Here is a 21947-nt window from a genome sequence, read left to right as displayed (position 1 = left end):
AGATTAATATAGAATATCCCACCTTACACATCAATTTGACTGCTAAAATGTTGTATATATGATATATATTAAAGGTCAGTCACATTTATATGAATCGGAGGTGCTGGCCATTAAAAGGAATACTTGCCTAATCCTTTTATAAAGCAAAGAGTCATTTGGTAAAGGCAGTGAACACTTGATGATTTATCCTTTCAGGGAATTCTTTCCACGACATATCTGTACTCACTATTGAAATGCATGCAAAGCCAAGGGATAGGATGGTTGGAAAAAGTGAGACAATTATCCTACACACACATGCACACACACAGTCACCCACCCACTCATGCACATGCATACACACACACACACACACACACGCATTGATTTTCCTCAATTATCTGATTTTTTCAGTTGAAATAGTTTTGAGGCCTGAAATCCTGAAAATTACTTCCAGTTTCCATGTTGAATGTGTACAGATGATAGAACCCTGCTTTGTTTTGGAGTGCTCTTTCTTCTAATTTTTCTCCCTTTCTGTTCCAATCCTCATGCATCATGTAGAAAAAGCCTAGAATTCCTGCTTGTGAAAAAGTAAAACATGATCAAAATTAAGATGTTTGCCTGACTTTATAGCATTAGCATTTTCAACACCCCCAGCAGGATTTAGTGCATCTTTCTCCTTAAATCGGGAGTACATCATTTCTATGCTGCTATACTTTTTGGATTTTAAATTCTCAATACTTTACCAAATGCCAACTTTTTGTATTTAACTCTTTTTGTCAAAACCCATATGACCACACAAATATATATGTACATATATATACTGTTACAAAGTGTGTTTCAAAACCTTTTTAATTCCAGTGGAATAACTGATGTTTTTTAATAGTAAAAAAAACCCCCACAGTTAAATATTTTTCATACTCAGAGATAAAAATATTGATTCATAACTAAAATTTAATTTATGAACATTTTTCTTAAAGTAAACCCCACATACTTATGCAATACTGACCACATCAAGATTTACTGTCTTCCTAGTAGGTGAAAATAGCTATGTTAATGAGTTTTGAACAATCAGGGGATGAATAAGGCACAGCACCTGACTTCAAAGTGCTCCATTGCAGGAGATCCATAAGCCATGAATTAGAACACAATCTAGAATGGAATTGTTGCCATAGTGCAAAAAAAAAAAAAAAAAAGGAGCAATTACGCTGATTTAAAAAAAAATATTGGGATGTCTTTGCAGAGGAGGGAAATTCGTGTTGCACCATGAGAACTGAAAAGAATGACCTTGTTTCGACAGTGAAAATAAAGGTACAGAAGACTAAGTGATTTGCTCTTATGTTCCCCATGAATTATTTCAGTCAGTGATCAATTTGTAAGACCCAATGCACCAATTTAGCCACGAGTTCTGACAATTATCTTTTTGAAATGAATTGCATTTCCTTCATTTAGATGCATGGAAAAAAAAAAACCTCTTAAAAGTATATGGCTTTTTCTCTTTGTCTCTCTGTCTCTCTCTCTTATACCTTGCTCTTTGTACAAGAATAGTCAGGCTTTCCTAACAAATTAGATTGCTGCTAAATCTGTTTAAATGATCGTAGGTTTCTTGTATCTTTTATCTTAGATCTCAATTGAAATACATGAGCCCAACTTGAGTTGATGATAAATGAAAACCTGATCTTATTATCATGAAAAATCATCTTTGAAAGCACCGCTTTAGCCTTCAATTCGGTTTGCTCGGAGCCACTTACTTTTCATTCCCTTTTAAACTTTCTATTTAAACACACCTCTTTGTCACACGCTGATAAATATTAAAATACCAGGAAAAATCTGCCTGACTTATTTAAGCTGATAATAAGAACAAAACACAGGATGTGTGTATCCTCCTTCCTCTTCTGACTGGGCTTAAGCGTTAAGGAGATTTTGAAACCTATAATTACGTAATAATTGGTATCGCTACATTCTCTTCCCGATGAAAAGCCAGAATTTTTGTAGTTTGCCACAAAGACAGACAAAAACAAATTGCCTAAGTGGTATTGTTATTTCTTTGCTCCATTGTTTTAAAGAATTTAGCCAAAGAATCTCTAGCTGCCGAGCTGTAGTCACTGTGCCAAAAATCACAAAATGATCTTTCCAGCAACATCTCCAGCTAATGAGCTAATTTATAGAGCCATAAATATCACAGATTCTCTGAATGTGTGTCAGTATTTATTACAAAAAAAAAAAAGAAAACAGTTTAAATATTCGAATTGCTGTCAAAGACTTTGGAGCGAATTTGGCGAACACAAATATGAGCAAAGGTGTCTCACTGGTAGGCTAATATGATGAAATGATAAAGGAGTTTCAAAACCACCTCCTTTGATCGCTGACTACGTAACACCAGTTATATGGTAAAACCCTCTATGGAGTTTCCTTTTATCAAACTTCTAAAGGAAACGGTACATCAGCACAGCAGGTTTTTGAAGCCCCTGGACAGAGCACTATTTTCTTCTCTCCATTTCATACCATGGGGCTCTAGAGGCAAATTTACCTTTACTTAATATCTTCCTTTCACTTTTATTCTTGTTCTCAGTCTTTTTCTAATAAAAATAGGTTTAAAGGTGTGTACTATAAATACTTCAGAAGCCAAGGAGTCAATGGAACCTATGTTTTTGTTCCTTTCTTTAGAAGGTGGGCTTCTGTATTATGTCCATTATTCACGTGGCTGTGATGCCAGCCAGAGACGCTACATGCAAGGAAGGAAGATGGTTAAGCATAAAGCAAAGGGAATACCGAAGCTGGAAACAGAGAAGTGTACCAGGCAGTGCTGTTTGGTGTCAGGCAATCTCAATAGAGCTCAACTCACTTGTTTCTCCTGTGGTTTTACTCAGGCCTACCGCTACGCTAGTGGGGGTAGATTCAAGGGGGAAACTCCATTTTGGACTTGGAAACAATGCCACATAACTGGTTGCATCTTTTGTCACATACAGTTTATGTTCAAGCCATCTCCCTGGTGTTCCTTCAGGGTAGCCCCTCCCCTACACAGCTTTCAACTCTGCATGGAAAGCATATGCACAGCACTGAAAGATGAGAGATTAGGTTTCTTAAACACACACACACACACACACACACACACACACACACATCTGAGGAACAAAGTTGGATGACATCCAAGGGAAATGATTTGTGACCTGGAACAGCCTTTGGTTTCACACCTGGAAAGGATGTAGACTCAAGTGGGACCTATAGTTGACGCTAAGAGGAAAACCACTAATATGCTCTGTGGGGCCAACCAGGGGGCCCCTGACGGTCTTTGAAGTTAGCTCTCCTGAGCACACCGGGGCCAGCAAGCTGAGGTCGCTTTGCAGTGTCAATGCAGCTCTGCCTTCTGTCTCTCTCCTGGGGTGCAGCAATACCATACATCCATCACACCCTGAAAGCCTAGGCCTGCACATGATGGGACAATTGTTTAATACTGCTTTTCATTTGGTTTTACAGGGAAAGAAGTAAAACTCTACTATGTCTTTGAAAAAAGTCACCGAGAGACTTTGGAGGACCCTGATATGCAAGTAAGTGCCATCATTCTAAAACAGCTGCTGAACAAATGACACATGTTATGATTCTGAAACACCGACTTAGGCCTCATGATGGTGCTTACCTTGCAGGTTTACTCTGGACACAGGTGGCTGACTAGCAGCAGCTGGGGACCTCCTGTGGAGACAGAAAAGAAGGCCTGAGTCTTTGTGTCACTATCACCCCCATGTTCCCCTCCCCCCCACACCCCCACACCTCACCCCAGCCCATGATCACTGAGGAGTTTCCCAGGTCATAATGAGCTATCAAATGACATCATGCTGTCTCCGGAAGGCAGGCTCCTGTAACACTGGTGGATGACTGCAATCCTCTGACATCCAGATGGCCCGGAATTTCCCCACGCACAGCCTCCTGGATGCTCCAACTCTTCGGGAAGGAAGTCGTTTACTCCAGGTCCCTAACCAGCCCCTCTGTTTTAGGTTTAACAGTTCCAAAAGGCCCTCAGACAATAGGCTTGCTCAGGAATAACACCAAATGTCAGAGTGGATCCCAATTCCTTTGGTAGTGTGGTAGAAAGTTATGCCAGACAAAGGGGTCCTGAGAGACCAATCAGTCTGGGCCTCCCTTTTGCACTTCAGGAAACTGAGACCCAGAGACGTGAAGTCAGTTGCCAAAAGACACAGAACAGGAATCCAGGTTGCTTAACATAAGGAGTGGTCTTTCACAGAGGAACCGGGCATTATTCTACATTGTAACAAGCCTGCTGATGTTAAGAGTCCAATGAAAGGAGCAAACAAACTTGTGCTCCAGGAGTACTGGGGCTCCTCCTTTTCTTTTTTTGTTTTTCTTCCTTGTTTATTTCTCAACCCTACCGCCCAATTTTGCTGGTCTTACCAACCTTTTCATGCTTTGCAGAACTTCTACCCAGTGCATTACAGAAGAGCCTGCCCAAATAGTATAGAGCAGTAGCCCTCACACTTTAGGGTCATCAGAAATCACCTAGAGGGCTTACCAAGACCCCCACTGAACCCAACCCCCAGGGTCTTTGAGCAAATTGGCCTAGGATGAGCTGGAGAGTGTGCATTTCTAAAAGATCACTCATGGCACTGATGCTGCCAGTCCGGGGGGCCCATTTTCAGAACTGTTAGAATAGAGGGCTGTCTGGCCCACTAAAGAGCAATAGCATATTAGCAACAAGCAAAGGAGTGGGACTCTAGGCCAGTCAGTGGTTCTCAAGCATAGATGAGCAATGTTCTCACTTGGGGAGCTATTAAAAATATGATTCCCGGGGCGCCTGGGTGGCGCAGTCGGTTAAGCGTCCGACTTCAGCCAGGTCACGATCTCGCGGTCTGTGGGTTCGAGCCCCACGTCAGGCTCTGGGCTGATGGCTCAGAGCCTGGAGCCTGTTTCCGATTCTGTGTCTCCCTCTCTCTCTGCCCCTCCCCCGTTCATGCTCTGTCTCTCTCTGTCCCAAAAATAAATAAACGTTGAAAAAAAAAGTATGATTCCCTTTCCCATCCCTGGAGAGTCTATTTTAGCATATCTGGGATGAGGCCTGAGAATCTGTATTTTTTACATAAATCTAGGAATTCTGATCTACAACCAAGTTTGGGGAGGAAGCCAAATTATAAATGACAGAGAATAGCCTGCAAAGATGTTGTTAAGAAAGGGTCTCCCCACCGGTATGGCCACAAGTTTTCTTTCTAGGTTCTTAAGAGCACCAGATCCATCCGTGATCTATTAGGGGTCATCTAGCTTCCAGGTAGCATACGTGACGTGACAGCTGCAGAGTCTAATGGGAAGGATTCATGTTTACCAAACATTTACTGGCTAGGTCATCCTAGGCAAGGTACTTTTAAACCCTCTGTGTCATTGCCATCCAATGATTACTTTTTTTCTGCTAGACATCATGCTAGGTACTTCTTAGCTTCCACTGAGAATATAATCATCTCCTTTTAAGGATAAGAAAACTGAAGCAGAGTAGTTAAGAGGTTAAGAAACATGCTGGAGCATACATGGTTTGTAATTGACATGGTTGAGATTCAATGCTGTCTTTCTGAATCCAAAGTGCATTCTCTTTCCACTATTTCATCTGCTGATAATACCTGCAGTAATACTGAGGGGTGTTTTTCAGGAAAAGTAAGAGATAAAATTCCAAACTCCTTAGCTGAGCATTCAAAGTCCTCTGCTCTTTGGCCTCAACATACTTTCCCCAGCTTATCTGTCAGAATTCCTCCCTGACATTTCATCTCAAACCATTGACTGGCTGTTGGATCTCACGTATCTTGTACTTCTCCTTAGCAGCACTTTAAAATTGTAATTAAAACAGGCAGTAATTAGTGTTCAGTATAGAGCTCCTTAGTTTAAATATAAAATTTATGCAGGCAGGGAACAACTTGTTTACTGCAGGATCCCTGGAACCCAGGATGGCCCTTCATATGCTAAGCCCTCAGCAAATACTTATTGAAACAAAGAATGAAAAAAGGAAGGAAGGAAGGAAGGAAGGAAGGAAGGAAGGAAGGAAGGAAGGAAGAAAGGAAGGAAGGAAGAAAGGAAGGGAGGGAGGAAGGGAGGCAGGGAGGGAAAAAGGAAGGAAGGGAGGCAGGGGGAGAGGGAGGGAGGGAAGGAAGGAAGGAAGGAAGGAAGGAAGGAAGGAAGGAAGGAAGGAAGGAAGGAGGGAGGGAGGGAGGGAGGGAGGGAGGGAAGGAAGGAAGGAAGGAAGGAAGGAAGGAAGGAAGGAAGGAAGGAAGGAAGGAACTTGTACTTTGACAAGGCCAGACTTGATCGCTTATTTTTCCTTGAACAGGTCCTATTCCTTTCTTGATATTGCTCAGGCTATTCCTCTGAAAAGGAAACTCTCCCACACAAATTCACACATGTAAATATCACCTACCTTTCTATGATATTGTAATTTATGATAAGAAATACATATCTATGCTTGCTTATTTATTTATTTATTTAGTTATTTAGTTATTTATTTATTTTAGAGAGAGAGTGTGCATGCAAGTGGGAGAGGAGCAGAGGGAGAATGAGAATCTTAATCAGGCTCCACACTGAGGAAAGAGAATCTTTTTTTTTTTTTTTTTTTTTTTTTTGAGGAGAGAGAATCTTAAGCATCTTAAGCAGGCTCCACACTCAGCATGGAGCGTGCCTCAGGGCTCAATCCCAGAACTGTGAGATCATGCCCTGAGCTGAAATCAAGAGTCGAACACTCAACCAACTGAGCTAACTAGGCGCTGCTGCAAGAAATCTGTATTTGATCTTTGTCTTCATTCCTATTACAAGATCCTAAAACTCTAAGAATTTTGTAAGTGAAGAGATATATAAAAAGTGTCCTGTGTTATGTTAATGAGGAGACTTATGGAAAGTCTCTAGGTAACCTAAGGATGGGGGCTAATTGCCAGGGGAACCAACCACATGATTAGAGGGTTGACACTTTCAGCCCTCCTCAGACCTCTGGGGAGACAAGAGGAGCTGGAGACTGAGTTCAGTCACCAGCGGCCAATGATTTAATCAATCGTGGCTATGTAATGAAGCCTCCATAAAAACCCAAAAGGACTAGGTTTGGAGTGTTTCCTTGCATTCCAGGTTGGTGAATGCAAGGAGACTGGGGAAAGGGGCACCTTCCAAGAAATGGAAGACTTGTTGCCCTTTCCCACATACCTTGCCCTATGCCTCTCTTCCATTTGGCTTTTACTGAATTATATATCCTTTTATAATAAGCCAGTATTCTAGTAAGTAAAATATCTCTCTGAGTTCTGTGAGCCAGTCTAGCAAATTGGCTAGAGGGGTCATGGGAACCTCTGATCCGTAGTCGGCGGGTCAGAGGTACAGGTAGCAAATTGGACTTGCAACCCGTGTCTGAAGTGACGAGTCGTCTTACAGGACTGAGCCCTCAACCTGTGGGATCTGATGCTATCTCCAAGTAGACAGGTCAGAATTGAATTGAACTGTAAGGCACTCAGCTGATGTTAAGGAAAACTTGCTTGGATGTGTGGGGGGAAAAATCCACACATTGGAATCAGTGTCAGAATCAAAACTTCGAAGGTCAAATGCCATCTTCTGTGAAGGATGTCATCATGTTAGCTAAAATTGACTCCTCTTCTAATATCCCGTGGTGCCTTGTTTGTACCTTTAAGGTTATTTCCTCATGTTACGACTCATACGGGCGCATATTATCCCCACCACAAATCTGTGACCCATTGAGGGGAGGATTCAGTGCCGACTCCTTTCCATATAGCCTCTGTAGGACCCACCAACCTGCCACACAAATAGTGGGAACTCCATAAATATTGGTGAACTGTCAATTGAATGAACCGTTGATGTAAAAATCATCTGAGGAGCCAAATACCATGAGAATGTTTTATCTGGTTTCCTTTTCCTCTACAGTTTTGGTTCTACATACTACCCACAGTTGCACAAACACAGCATACACTTGTGTCACTGGGCCTCTGCATATGTTTTGCTCAGCTTTATATGCTTTTCCTTCTTTTTCAGTGGCAAACTCCTTCCCCTGTACTAGGAATCCCCTCAGGTATCACTTCCTCAGCTAAGCCTTCCCCAGTGGAAGTAGTCACTGTCTATGCTACCTACGGTTTGCTACATTTGCCCCATCATGATGCTGTTCAGACTGTATCTCACTTCCTATTTTCTTGTGTATCTCACCTGCAAGAGATTTAAGCAAAGACTGAATCTCATTCATCTTTGTCACCTTGGAATTGGCAAAATATTTGCTATGATATAGGTATTCAATATGTATTCATTGGATTGATAACATGTCTTTAATGATTTCACTTTGCCTGTCTTCCTGAGTTCCAAGGGTGGCTTTTGTGAAAGGAGACATTGAACTAGGAGACCCTAAGTGTTTGGGGATCTCTTTCTTTTTTAGTTTTTCTAATGCTTATTCATTTTTGAGAGACAGAGAGAGATAGAGTGTGAGTGGGGGAGAGGCAGAGAGAGGGGGAGACACAGAATCCGAAGCAGGCTCTAGGCTCTGAGCTGTCAGCACAGAGCCCGACGCGGGGCTCAAACCCACAGACCATGAGATCATGACCTGAGCTGAAGTCAGATGCTCAATCAACTGAGCCACCCAGTCACCCCAGGGATCTTTGCTTTCTTAACAGTTAGGCTACTCACGGCACCCAATTCTCCCAATGTCTTCTTGAAAATGACATAAATTATATAAATTCCCTTGTCCCAGGAGTTCATTTTGAAAATAAAGCTCTTATTCAGAGTTGTTAATCCAGATAAGCATCTGTGTGTGCAAGCTTTGCAAAGGCAAGAACCACGTTTATTTGGTTTACCACTTATTCCCAAGATCCGGTATAATGAAGAGGCTCAACACAAACTAAACGAGTGAATGACTTCTGGAAGCTGCATTATTACTTACAGGGCATGAGAGTGCCAATTAGAAAACTGTCATGAGTGCCAGAAGAAAATGCCATTGGTCGCCCAGTTTCCAGTGGTTCCTAACTTATAGAAGAATCCTAAGTTATGTGCCTGGATTAAAGATGGTGATATTAATAGGGAGGATAATTTGGCCACAGCAGTTAATAATATTTTACAGCCCTGAATAGTACAGTGGAGAAAGAACTGGACTATGAATCAGAAGACAGGAATCCTAATCCTGGCTCTGGCACCTTCTAAATATATAGCCCTCGGCAACTCACTGAACCTCTCAGTTTCTTCCTCACTTGGGGAAGGCAGGAGGCAAATAACATTTACTGCTAATTTACAGTGTGCCAGCTCCTGTGTGAGGGTTTTACATATATTTCCTCACTTACTCTGAGGAAATTTGGCTGGGTTCTTTCCCCTCTGAATGCTCGAGATTTTATTATTCTCAGCTAATTTAAATCCCATGCCAAAGGACATAAAGCAATGAAAGATATACAATGAAAACAAAATTAAATGGCTATTAATTCTTTCTCAAAGATTACATACATGTTGATTGAATTATGCCTTGGAAGAATGTTGATACAGTGATGTTACATGATTTCCTGATAGCCACTGCTGATTTCTGTGATGTTAGTGACACAGTTGAATGATGGGGAACACCGTTTTGCTTCTAGCTGCGATATTCCCTGGTTATCAGACTGACGAATGGTGGGCGTTCTCATTCATGTGATTTCTCCATCAGCTGAAGCCAGTAAATGCTTTAGGGATGCTTATCTGAATTAACAGCTCTAAATGAAAGCCATATTTGCAAAATTAACTCCTGGGACTAAAGAAATAATAGCTTTTAATTTGAAGCCAAGAAATACAGGCCCAATCAAGCATCTCTCAATGGAACATTTCACGGAAGTGCAAGGAAATCACCTCAACAGAAACTGAGATTTTCACCCTTTGGGTGGTAAAGCTCAGGCAGACAATGAACTATTTTTCAGTAGAGCAAAAGAGCCAAAAGATAAAGGAAATCTTGACTTAAGAGAAGTATAGTTCTATGTGGGAGTTCCTTTTTATATAATAAACCACACTATCCAGATGTCTCAAGAAAACCATTCCAAGGACAGAATTCTTGCTTAAACGTTACATTTAAGCCAAGGAGTGGCACCCTGGAACCCAAGGCAAATGTCCCAGAAAGCCACTTATGAGTTCCATGGATCTTGTAGTTTCAGTTGTTAAGATAAGTGACTATGTGGGGGAAATGCTGTCAGTTTGGTGGATCCATTCCTGGCAGGTACTGTTGTCCTCAGTTTTCTTTATTTGAGGGTACTGACTATCTAGGAATACAATGGGTTCATTAAGTGAACCCCCTAAGCGGCTTCATTTGTAGCTAAAACCCATCATTGAGTTCTCAGCCTCCCAGGGAAGCTCTAATAGAACATATGCCCTGCCTTGAACTTCTGTTACGTGGTGTTGGTTTCAAGAAAATGCTTGGGTGGGGGTGCCTGGGTGGCTCAGTCGGTTAAACATCTGACTCTTGATCTCAGCTCAGGTCTTGATCTCAGGGTCGTGAGCTGGAGCCCTGTGTTGGGCTCTGTGCTGGGTGTGGAGCCTACTTAAAAGAGAAAAGGAAAGGAAAAGAAAGGAAAGGAAAGGAAAGGAAAGGAAAGGAAAGGAAAGGAAAGGAAAGGAAAGGAAAGGAGAGGAGAGGAGAGGAGAGGGGAGGGGAGGGGAGGGGAGGGGAGGGGAGGGGAGGGGAGGGGAGGGGAGGGGAGGGGAGGGGAGGGGAGGGGAGGGGAGGAGAGAGAAGAGAGAAGAGAGAAGAGAGAAGAGAGGAGAAGAGAAGAGAAGAGAAGAGAAGAGAAGAGAAGAGAAGAGAAAAGAAAAGAAAAGAAAAGAAAAGAAAAGAAAAGAAAAGAAAAGAAAAGAAAAGAAAAGAAAAGAAAAGAAAAGAAAAGAAAAGAAAAGAAAAGAAAATGCTTGGAATCAATGAGGATCAACTCTACAAATGTGGGTGGGGATGGATCTGAGAAAGATCATCAGATACAACTATCCTACTGACGGAGATTTATTCTGTTTGGTGAGTGTGGTTTGGTTTGGACCAAAGGTGATGCAAAGGGCCATGATTTGGAGAGTGGTCCTCAGCCACAGTGTGAGAATGGACTCTGGGTCAGCTCTGTATATAGCAGTTATGGTCTTAGGGTCCTCTAGTTCTTGAAGGTTTATGTGGCTCAAAACCCTCAAGGCTGTGGAAAGACCTGATTCCCAAGGAAGTAGCTTCAGCTGACATAGCCTATTAATCAGCACAGTTAGGCTGAATGTTCCCATACTTACAGAAAAAGAATATCCAAGTTTCTTGCTAACAAATGGTAACTGAAAACAACCCCCACTCTCGCCCTGGAGCTATGCAGTGCAGTGACCTTGAGTCCCGCTAAACCACAGAAGCCTTTGAAATGTATCCTTATTAATCTTTCCTCTCCAGTTCCCACCTCCATCATCTCTGTCCAGGGCTTCACTCCTAATATCTTAATTCCTGAAAACACTCCTAGCTCATGTCTCTGCCTTCGGGCTCTCTGACCTTCATCTATTCCCTAAGTTCTGCCTAAATGACTGTTAAAAATATTCAGCGATTTCTTCCCATAACCAAGAAAACGTATTTAGTGTAGTGAATGCAAAAATGTGAGGTAACAGAAATAGAATATATTGGTCTCTGCCTCTAATTCCTGGCACAGAGCTGCTAAAACTCTTATAATTTCCTAAGTGATTAGAGCAACAGGAACATCTTGTGTTCCAATGACGCGACTCTAGGTAAGCTCCTGGGAGGGGATGGTCACCAGAAAGACCAAGCCGGGATTAGGGGCTTGAAATTTTCAGCCCTACCTCTCACCCTCCAGAGAGGGGAAAAGGGCTAAAACCAGAGTTATCACTGACCATGTGTATGTGATGAAGACTGCATAAAATGTCAGTAGCACAGGGTTCAGAGAGCTTCCAGGCTGGCAAACATATTTACCCTGAGAGGGTGATGCCCCCCATTTCCACAGGGACAGAAGCTCCTGTGTTTGGGACCCTCTCAGACCTCATGCTATGTTTTTCTTATCTGGCTGTTCATCTGTGTCCTTTATCGTGTCTCTTAATCAACTGGTAAAGGTAAGTATTTCTCTGAGTTCTGTGAGCCACTCTGGCAAATTCTTTGAACCTGAGGAGGGACTCCTTGGAACCTCTGATCTGTAGGAAGTAAGTCAGAAGCACCTGAGCTGTGACTGACATCTGAAGTGGGAAGCAGCCTTGTGGGACTGGGCCTTTAATCTGGGATCTGACGGGATCTCCAGGTAGATAGTGTCAGAATGGAGTTAAATTGTAGGACACCCAGCTGGTGTTGGAGACTTGCTTGTTGTTGGGGTGGGGCGGGGGTGGAACCTCCACATATTTGGTGACCAGAGTATCAGAAATAAAGTGATTTCTCAGTAGTAAAGAAGACTCACAGGGAAGAAAAACACAGGAAGAACTGGGTTTTTCCCTACACAGGAAAGACAACAACTGTTTTTCCTTATAAAGAATGCTGCCGTGAGAGTCAGGATGCCAGGTTTCAAGTCTGACTCTGTTCTTCACCAGAACTGGTGTCTTCTTGTGCAAGTCATTTAATCTCCCTAAGCTTTGTCTCCTTGTCTACAGAGTCAGAGGCAACAATACCTGTCATAAACAGCATTTATGGTGATTATCACTGAGATAATGGATGCGAAAACTCCGAAGTGTTACACTGCCTGGATTCAGCAAGAGAAATGTAGCTATCAATTATAATAGCTCACATTTATGGAGCACCTATGATGTGCTAGGTGCCATTATAAATGTTCTACAAATGTCACCTCATTTAATTCTCAGAGCAACCTTATTTTATAGATTGGGAAACTGAGATATAGAGAAATTGTGCCCAAGTCACATAGTTGTCAAGTGGTAGGATTGGGTATGAGGACAATATGTATGGCCCCAGAGGTCATATTCTGCAAAGAAAAAAAAATGTGGGGAAAAAGGAGGGATCCCTTCTGAAAATATAATTTTCCAAATAATCTATGGTCTTTTTCCAACAATTATTTATTTGGAAATTTATACGTGGGATGCATATTTATGGAGCAAATACTATGTGTCAGGCATTTTGCTAAATCTTAGAAATTCAAGGAAAAGTAAGTGTAATTCTGGAAGGACCTCAAGGGACACACAATCTAGTGGTGGGCAGAGACCCATGAACAGTGTGATAAGGTTGGGAGAGTGCTCTGGGACCACTGAGGGGCACTCAGCCAGGCTTGGTGGGGTCAGGGGAAGCATACTGGTGACAGTGATAGTAGAGATGAACTATAAAAGACAAGTAGGATTTAGCTAGGCAATCACTGGCCGGTAGAGAGAGACTTTTGAGGAAGAGAGAACAGTAAATCCACAATTAGGATGGAAAATAGAACATGCGGGGAGCAACCAGACCATAGTCGTTGGAATGTGATTCCATGTGGCCAGAGACTTGGTCTGATTGTTCACCACCAGATGCTCTGGCACTTCCTATTTAAATGGCAGCTCTGAAAGGGCAGAAAACTTGTCTGTTTGGGTCACTATTATATCACCAGTTCCTGGTAAAAGGTAGTGCTCAATAAATATTTGTCAAAAACATACATGTATGCATGGAGGCATAGCACGTGCCAAAAAATACTTCTTGGGTGAGTTATTTAATAAGTGAACAAACAGGGATACACCTGCAAAAGAGGCTGGGCAAGTCTCTAGCTTTCATGTCTACTGCATCAAATATAAACCCAATCAACTATCAATCAAACTAACTTGAGTTGGATCATGAGGTACCTTGGGTGTCATTCCACAACTGTTGATTCTGGGACCTTCTGAGCCCTGTGATGATCTTTTAAAACGCTGGATAGTGACCTGCATAATACTTAGATTCATAGATTGAAATGGTTTTGGAGGAGAAAGTTATGCAGGAATATCAAGTTCAAACCCTTCATTATAAAGATGAGGAGACCAAGGTTCAGCAATAAACTGACCAAGGTTATATAGCTATTTGGGGGCAGAGGAGAAGACAATCCCACTCTTATTCATCAAGTTGCATGAACCTATTTATATATTATCAAAAACAAAAGGTAACTTGGACTTGAATATTTTGGTACCTTTAATCTTGAATCTGAATTTCTGAATTCATTAATAGATATTCCAAAAGAAATTTAATAGAATTTACATCTGTTATAAGTATTCATACTTCCCAAAGCAGTAAGTATAAATGTCAAAAAAATCCTCATCTCCACCTTTCATTTGTTGAACTCTTACTGTCTACTAAGTGTGAAGGGCACAAAGATTAAGAAGATCCAGACTAATTCTCACATTTTACCAGTTCTAAAATACTATGATGTTCCATCCTATTTTCAAATTTCATCATGTATCCTAACTTAGTTTGGAGGGCTAATTTCCATGCAATGTTTTTTTTTTTTCCTTTTTTTTTTTTTTTTAGTGCTGTTCAGTGTTTTTGCCTTTATGGAAGGCATAACTCCACAAAAAGTCCGTGCTTACTTGTTGGATGCTCCATGAAGGTTTGTCAGTACAGTAAAATTGTTTCTCACACTTCGCAAGCTGGCAAGGACCTATAAGGAGAATGATCAGGATGGTTAGGAACAAAAGGAGATGAATGGGCAGGTTCAGAGGCCACACATAGAAACTACCCAGAGAGACACGGAGAGCAAGCCAGGGCCAACACGATACATACCTGGGCAAAAGGTGTTACAATCAAGTCATCGCCGTGTCTGGTGAAAAGAGAGAAAAGAAACATTTAAAAGTGCATTTGAATTATAACACATAAGCTGTAATATTAAACTTGATCAGTGTTAGCAACACAAGTGTTACGTAAGTCCATCTACCTGGGTATAAGGCAGGACTTATTTAGGCATAAATGGGGACCTTAGGGACTTGAAAGAAAAAAAAATACCTAGGTTCATGGCTCCTGGGCTTACAGGGACACATGAAAGCACTTGCAAATAAGCATATATCCTCAGGGTACATTCCCATTTAATAGCAGACCCACAGTACTGTAATTCAAAGCGATTTGGTTGCCAGAGGTAGGAAATTCAAAGGGAAGGCTGCTCACCAGCACACACAGAGTTGGAAAAAATGGCACAACAGTCTGGATAAAGGTTAACTTTGGATTTCCTGGCTTTTGCTGATTTGAGCCACAGCCTTAATGCCATTTAAACACAGATTTCTGTCTGGGAATCCCATTACTTTTTGTTTCTAATATAACTTTTTTTCTTAAAGTACCCAAGGAAAATCTTTTAATGGGAGTGTACAGGATGAACCTACCATTACCATATCATTGTTGCTCACTTTGTCCCAAAGATCTGATTAAGCTCTACCTAGTTATGTAAATCTGTACTTAGGAAGAGTCTAAAGCATGTTTTCAGAAATGCACTCTCTCTTTAGCACAAGCTTTGATTAATTTGCTTAAGTCCACATTCAGCAAGTTCTCCATAAAATTATTAGAAGACACATTGTCGTTAGTTGTAGACACAAAATCAGGCCAATCTGTTATCACAGTGTGAATCTCAACAGCTGCGCAGAAGTTGGTTGACAATGAGCTTCCTTCAATGTCTGATCTCTGTCCTCATAATCCTCATACAAACATGGCACCTTATTTGTTAGTAACGTGAATGCAACCAATGACTATTAAGCACCAGCCACATATCAGGAATTCTATGAGGCCTAAAGATGCAGAGTTGAACAACACATACATCCACGTGGGCCTCTTCTCCAACACAGGCTTTTACTTTGGGGTCTTATTTAACATAATACTTTGCTTTCTACTGTTGTCTTTAGCTAGAAGTCCCCCTTCAAGTCATTCTAGTCAAGTTCTTATGCATCTACTTTGTACAGTGACTACAAAAAGAATACTGACAACAGAGAACATTCTTTGCATGGTTACCATATGTTACACCCTGTGCTAAGCACTTTATGTACATAATCTCATTTAATTCTTGTAACAAGGCTTGAGGCAGGTACTCTTTGTTTAATTTAATTTTTTATTTTAGAGAGAGAGAGCTAGTGCATGAGCAGGGGAGTGGGGTAGGGGAAGAGAGACAGAGAAAGAGATTGAGAATCTTAAGCAGGCTCCATGATTAGTGCAGAGCTGTCGTGGGACTCAATCCCATGACCCTGGGATCATGATATCCTAAATCAAGGTTCAGATGCTCAACTAACTATGCCACCCAGGTGCCCTGAGGCAGGTACTCTCAATGTTCCCATTTTGAAGATGATATCAAGGCTTGGAGAGGTTAAGCCACTGCTTAACTAACACATAGTAATTGGAGTAGCTAAGAAAGTTTGATTCCAAAAGATCTGTGCTTTTAACTATTATGTTACCTATTTTATGATGATCCTACATAGTTGACAGATTGAATTAAACAGAATCCATGACCTCTTCAAATTAAAACATAGCAGGGGAGACAGAAATAGATAAATACAGAATGAGAACTATAAACATTTAATGGGGAAACTTAATGGGGTGCAAAGGAGAGGTAATAATTACAGTTCAGAGGAAGTAGGACAGGCTTGATCAAATGAGTGGTTTTGAGACACACTTTGAAGGGCAGGCTTCAAAAAGCATGGATGGTAGATGTCACCAAGGAGGGAAATATCAGGAACAACGGTATTAAAATGGGAAAGTACTGAACACATTTACTGAGATTCTTGGTGACTGTTTGAGCAGTGTTGAGAACATTTACTACAGACATATTTGGAGGATAAGGTTAGAAGGTCCCCACCCATCTTATGGATGGTATGGACCATAGTTGTGGAGGCGGTGCTTGACTCAGAAGGAAGAAAGGAGCTAGTGAAGGTTTTTAGTGAGATAGGCAAACAGAAAAGTGCTTTAGAAAGTAAAAATGCTGTAGACACCAAGAGATGGATTGGTGAGAGGACCAAGTCAGGAAGAATAGCTAGGGGGATATTGCAGTCATTCAAATGAGAAGAAATGGGTGAGGCAGAGGAAGAAACAGGGAAAGACAATCTGAAGAGACCCTAAGTGTCTTGCCAAGGACTCAGCGTTTAATTGGACAAGGGGTCATAAAGAAATACTATTTTCCATTTAAAAAATGGGTACGTGGGAAAATAGTGAAGTCATGAGCAGAAATGGGAAAGTAAGGAGAAGCTGGGGGAAGAGGTATGTCACTTTCTCACATGCTGAATTGTAAGATCCTCATTGATATCCCAAGGGAGACATCAAGCAGGAGGATTAAAATACGGGAATTAGAGCTATACATTTCAGAGTTACCTACAACTGTGGGGAAAGTTACAATGGCAGGGCGGCTTCTGGAGTGGGGAAATATAGAAAGAGGGAGCCCACGGAAGAACTTCAGCGTTCTTGCAGAGAAGCCAAAGGAAACAGAAGAAAGAGTTAAAAGAGGATCAGTTGTGATAAATGCAGGGTGGTGAACTGTAACAAGAACTGCCCCTTCCCAAGCCATTTTCTTGAGATGAACTTTACGTGGGTGAAATATCTTGCTATTTGTTCAGATTTCTGCTGTGAAGTTCACATTGTTCATAAGGCATTGGGGTGAGTTGGGAATAAGGTAATGGAGTTAAGAGTTAAGTAGGTCATCCAAAGCTCCTGGATTTCTGGAGTCTAAATACCCAATACAAGCTAAATATATAAACAAATCTCATACATATGAAGCACCTAAAGCTGATGAATTATTGCATGAATGGAAAGTTACTACAATGGTACAAAGTAATGATTAAAGGGAGGTAAGCATTATGAAACTTTTGTAGTTCAGGAAAGCAGAAAATTCGGAAGCAAGAGATGGACTTCCAGATCCATAGCATTGGTTCTCTGAAAGGATTTGAACAGTAAAAGCTAATGATATACGTCAGATAATAGCTGCTAGAGGAAAGGATCAGACAATTTACAGATCATTTATAGCCAGTATAGGAAAGAAACAAAACAAAATTCCTATCTGAGTACACCCAGATTATTTATGAAATGATTCCAAAATTTTAAATCATAATCTTACATATTAACAATTAGAATAAGACGGCATGGAGAAAATAAAACACTTGATTAATTATGAAAACTGATGCACTTAGTTTTCCAAACTGCTAGAGAGGGCAATGCCAGATATTCAGAACCATGGCATGAGCAACATCTAGTGACAAACCCAGCACATTACAGTTTTGTAGAATAACCAGTGATGAGAGCTCTGTGGGTCTTTGAATGAGGGTAGGTCTGCATTGAACAATGAAATGGTTTTCTAAAAAGCAAAAATGCTACTTTCTTCTGCTATACCCTCTGGACTCTATTAATTTTGTCTTTCTCAGTTTCATACCTACATATAGTATTTTACTTATACTTTTCTTGTAACACTGATTTTAGTCTGTCTTATAGACAGACCTATACTATTGTAGTCAAGAGCACAGATTTGGAAGCAAGACAACATTGGTTTGTTTCTGAGTTTCACAATTACTAACTATGAGGCATTAGGCAACCTCTCTAAGCCCCAGTTTCTTTATCTGTAAAGTGGGGTGTTGTAAGAATTAAGTGAGTTATTATTCATGTACAACTCTTACAACAATGCTTGGCACATAAAAGCATTTACTCATTTATAGTTATTCTTATTAGTAGTAGGTATCATTATTATTTTAAGTAAAGAATTGCATGTCTATCCTCCCAGCTGGTGAGAACGTTTCTGGAAGACTCATCTCTACCCCTACTGCAGTCAAGAGAACTAATATCGTGCTTTACAGTTTACAAAGCATTTTCACATACATCATTTCATGTGATAAGAGAATGTTCTTGACCATAAAAAAAATGGTGCAACCACCTATCTTGGTGGTCAAGCCTGAAACCTCCCTCCACAACCACCAACCCCTGTTGATGCTAACTTACAAATATTTATTATTGCCCACTGGATCTGCTCTAATGTAGATCTTCACCCTCTATTATGTGGATTACCAAAGCAGTCTTCCATTTGGCTCTTGGACACTAGTCTTTAGGTTTGTCTACTGTCCAAACCACTCTTCACTGTAATCAGAGCTATCTTTCAAAAACATTCATTGGATTATGTATTTTCTTGCTTAAAAGCCTTTATTAGTAGCTCCCCACTGATTGTCTTCAGCTTTATAAAGACCAACTCCTTAACACAGGCCGTTCATGATGAGGTTCCTGCTTACTTTTCTAGCCTTGCCTTTCACCACTTCCTCATCTACTCACATTCTCTGCTTCAGCTGTGCTGAGCTGTGCTTCTCCACAATGTTCCTGACAACTAGACAGTAGTTAGTGCGTGGACCTTCTTCCTGCATACCCTTCTGCCTGGCTAACTCTTCTAGCTTCTCTGTAACCACTCAAAGTGGGCTACTCGCCTGCCCAGCCAGATCTTTCAAAGTCCTGTGCATACCTTTTCTATGATTGCTTTATTCAAAGATATTAAACTGCTTTATACACTTACAAATCTTTCAGTTCCCTTGAAAACATAGAAAATGTCTTATTGGTTAGCAAAGTGCCTAAATTGAAAAGTCTTTGTTAAAAGAAAGATTGAATATGATCCTCATAACAGCGGGAAAGGTAGGCAGAGTAGAGTTTAATATCATTATTTTAATTTTGCATCCTCATTTTGAGTCTATGTACTAAATATCCATATGGTTTAATCATCTACACTCCCTGTATTTAAACCTTGGTTCCCCATTTATTAGGTAGGTTACTTAACCTCTCTAAGCATCAATGTCTTCATCTTTAAGACAAGAAAATTATAGTTCCCATAAGTTAAGGTTATGGGAATTCAATGAGTTGAAGTATGTAAAGTACTGTAAATAGTGCATAGCACATAGGAAATGCACTTTAATTTCATGTGCACTTTTATTTACAGATAATTTGGACACTGTAAAAGAGATTCAATGCCAAAGCCATGGTACTAGTAGGTGTGATGGCAGTATATCTAACTCAAGTCTCAAAGACCACTTACATTGCAACATTTTTGGTAGTTCATCAATAAATTGGTCTTAAATTTAAGAGATCTGTTATTAATGCTTTTCTTCTTCAGTCTTAGGTCTCATTTCCCTTGAGAGCTCTCTCTAGAGAACACTTAGTTCTCGCACAAATGGCGGCTTTAAAAAGCTCTTTGCCAATATACGGCTTTGCAAATGGGGTAACCAAATGAAGGAAATAAGGATCTTCCTTCCCTGTGAATTTGCAGGTGGATTATCAAAACTCCGGCCTGTCCAGGGTGGTTCCTGCCATAGTTCTGGATAACATAACTGGCCTCACCAGTTTCCAGTACTTTATGTTCCCATTGGGAAATCAGTACCTTGGCGTACAAAGGCATTGCGTTAGAGATGACTACAACACAGGAGCAAAAGAGAAGCCAGTAGATTATTGCCACATCTAGGGAAACATCTGAAATTTCCTCTTGGGACCCAATGATGGTCTTGTTTTCTTTACTAGAAAGGCTTATTTCAATCTCTCTTTTGTTGCTAAAAGTTAAAGCCACTTGTAATTTTCCACTTACCTTTTTACTTTTAATCCTTATCTTCTCACTCTCCCTGCCTATATTTCCTCTTACTCTTCCGAAAGCATTCAGAAGAGAAATTAAAAACAAAACAAAAACAAAAACAGTGTTGCCTCTACTATTAGGGTTTAATACAGAGGAATTATGCAAGTTTTCCAACTCTTACATAAATCCATGACTGCTGTGTGCTGAATATGAGGAGCTCCTGAGCAGGGGACATTCCAGAGCCCCCACCTAATGGCCTTCACATTAAGACTCTAGACCTGTCTTTGCCCTTCTTTTCCTCGGCTCTACGGGTAGAAGGCAGGAAAAGCAGCGAGAGGCTTGGGGGTTGCTATTCTCTATTTGTTTCAATTCACTCTGAAGAGTAATAATCAGGTAAAATACCTTTGAAGGCATGACTTCAGTTTATCTCAAGCTACATGTGTGAAACTGGATTTTCCAACATGGTCCCAGTAAACTGAAATCTCAGAAAAACCTGGGCATTATTCAAGCTCTACTTCTTGTAATCAGAAATATAAATTCTTAAACTGACAAATATATAAAAGTGTTACTGTAATGTTGAAATATCTCCAAAAAAATTGTGCCATTTTATTCACTCAAGACTTTCCTACAATCAGTATCTTCGATAGGGTGATATTATGTTGCCAACAGTGTTTTCTTGGGAAGAGCTGTTCTTTATTATGAAAGTGTGTCCTTCCTCCATTTTTTTCTTTTAATTTTAAGAAGTCCTTTTCTTTAAAAAAATGAGAATGATGGGGCGCCTGGGTGGCTCAGTCGGTTGAGCAATGGACTTCAGCTCAGGTCATGATCTCATGGTTTGTGAGTTCGAGCCCAGCATCCGACTCTGTGCTGACAGCTCAGAGCCTGGAGCCTGCTTCAGATTCTGTGTCTCCCTCTCTCTCTGCCCCTCCCCACTCATGCTCTGTTTCTCTCTGTCTCAGAAATAAATAAACAAAAAAAATTTTTTAAAATGAGAATGATACTAGGTAACTTACACATATAATTCTTATTTTCCTGAATTTAAAGTTGGCAACATTGTGTAGGTTTTGAGTTAGGGGGAAAATTTTGCTAGTTGGTAAAACTGAAAAGAAGGTATACCATGAATATTAGGGACCCTGAATACAGAATCATTCGAAATTAGATCTCTCTTTTTACAGCTGAAGACTGAGTTGGACGGTAATCTTTCAGGTCTCTTCAAGTTCAAAATTTTCATAACCTGTGACTCTTAAAACATCATCAGAGTTTAATCTGAAATTTGGTTGGAACCTTCTGAAAGGCCTCTGAATGACCCTGAGACTCATCATGCTGTTTGGCAAGAGTTTGGGGAACTGTTAGCTGCCTTCCAAAGCTAGTCTTTCACCTGTGAAACATAATGTGAATGAAGCTCTACTTAGTTTCAGCCCCCCCCCCCCATTTCCTATGTTCTCCCCCTAGGAAGTCTAGATACAATGCCAGGTATATTCACCGACAAGCTCCCATGCAAATCTTGGTCAGAAACACCCTTGGTTCTACATGACTTGCAACAAAGTGGTTACCTCTCCT

The 21947-nt window shown here is 40.8% G+C and overlaps 1 protein-coding gene across 3 annotated transcripts in view; it reads right to left on the bottom strand.

The window, feature by feature from the left end:
- The window catches only part of PDE4B (phosphodiesterase 4B), a 536152-nt gene that overhangs the window by 103449 nt on the left and 410756 nt on the right, over positions 1–21947 (bottom strand). For all 3 annotated transcript variants that reach the window (XM_045035976.1, XM_023258788.2, XM_045035977.1), the window contains 3 exons: positions 14621–14657; positions 14428–14498; positions 3614–3666 (listed from right to left, as the gene is read on the bottom strand). In XM_045035976.1, the coding sequence (XP_044891911.1) occupies positions 3614–3666; positions 14428–14498; positions 14621–14657 (161 nt within the window). The remainder of the gene's footprint in view (positions 1–3613; positions 3667–14427; positions 14499–14620; positions 14658–21947) is intronic.

This window comes from Felis catus, chromosome C1, assembly GCF_018350175.1.
Source record: "Felis catus isolate Fca126 chromosome C1, F.catus_Fca126_mat1.0, whole genome shotgun sequence".
NCBI classification, from domain to species: Eukaryota; Metazoa; Chordata; class Mammalia; order Carnivora; family Felidae; genus Felis; species Felis catus.
Note: the sequence above shows the minus strand (reverse complement) of the source record. Positions and strands in the feature narration are given on the sequence as shown.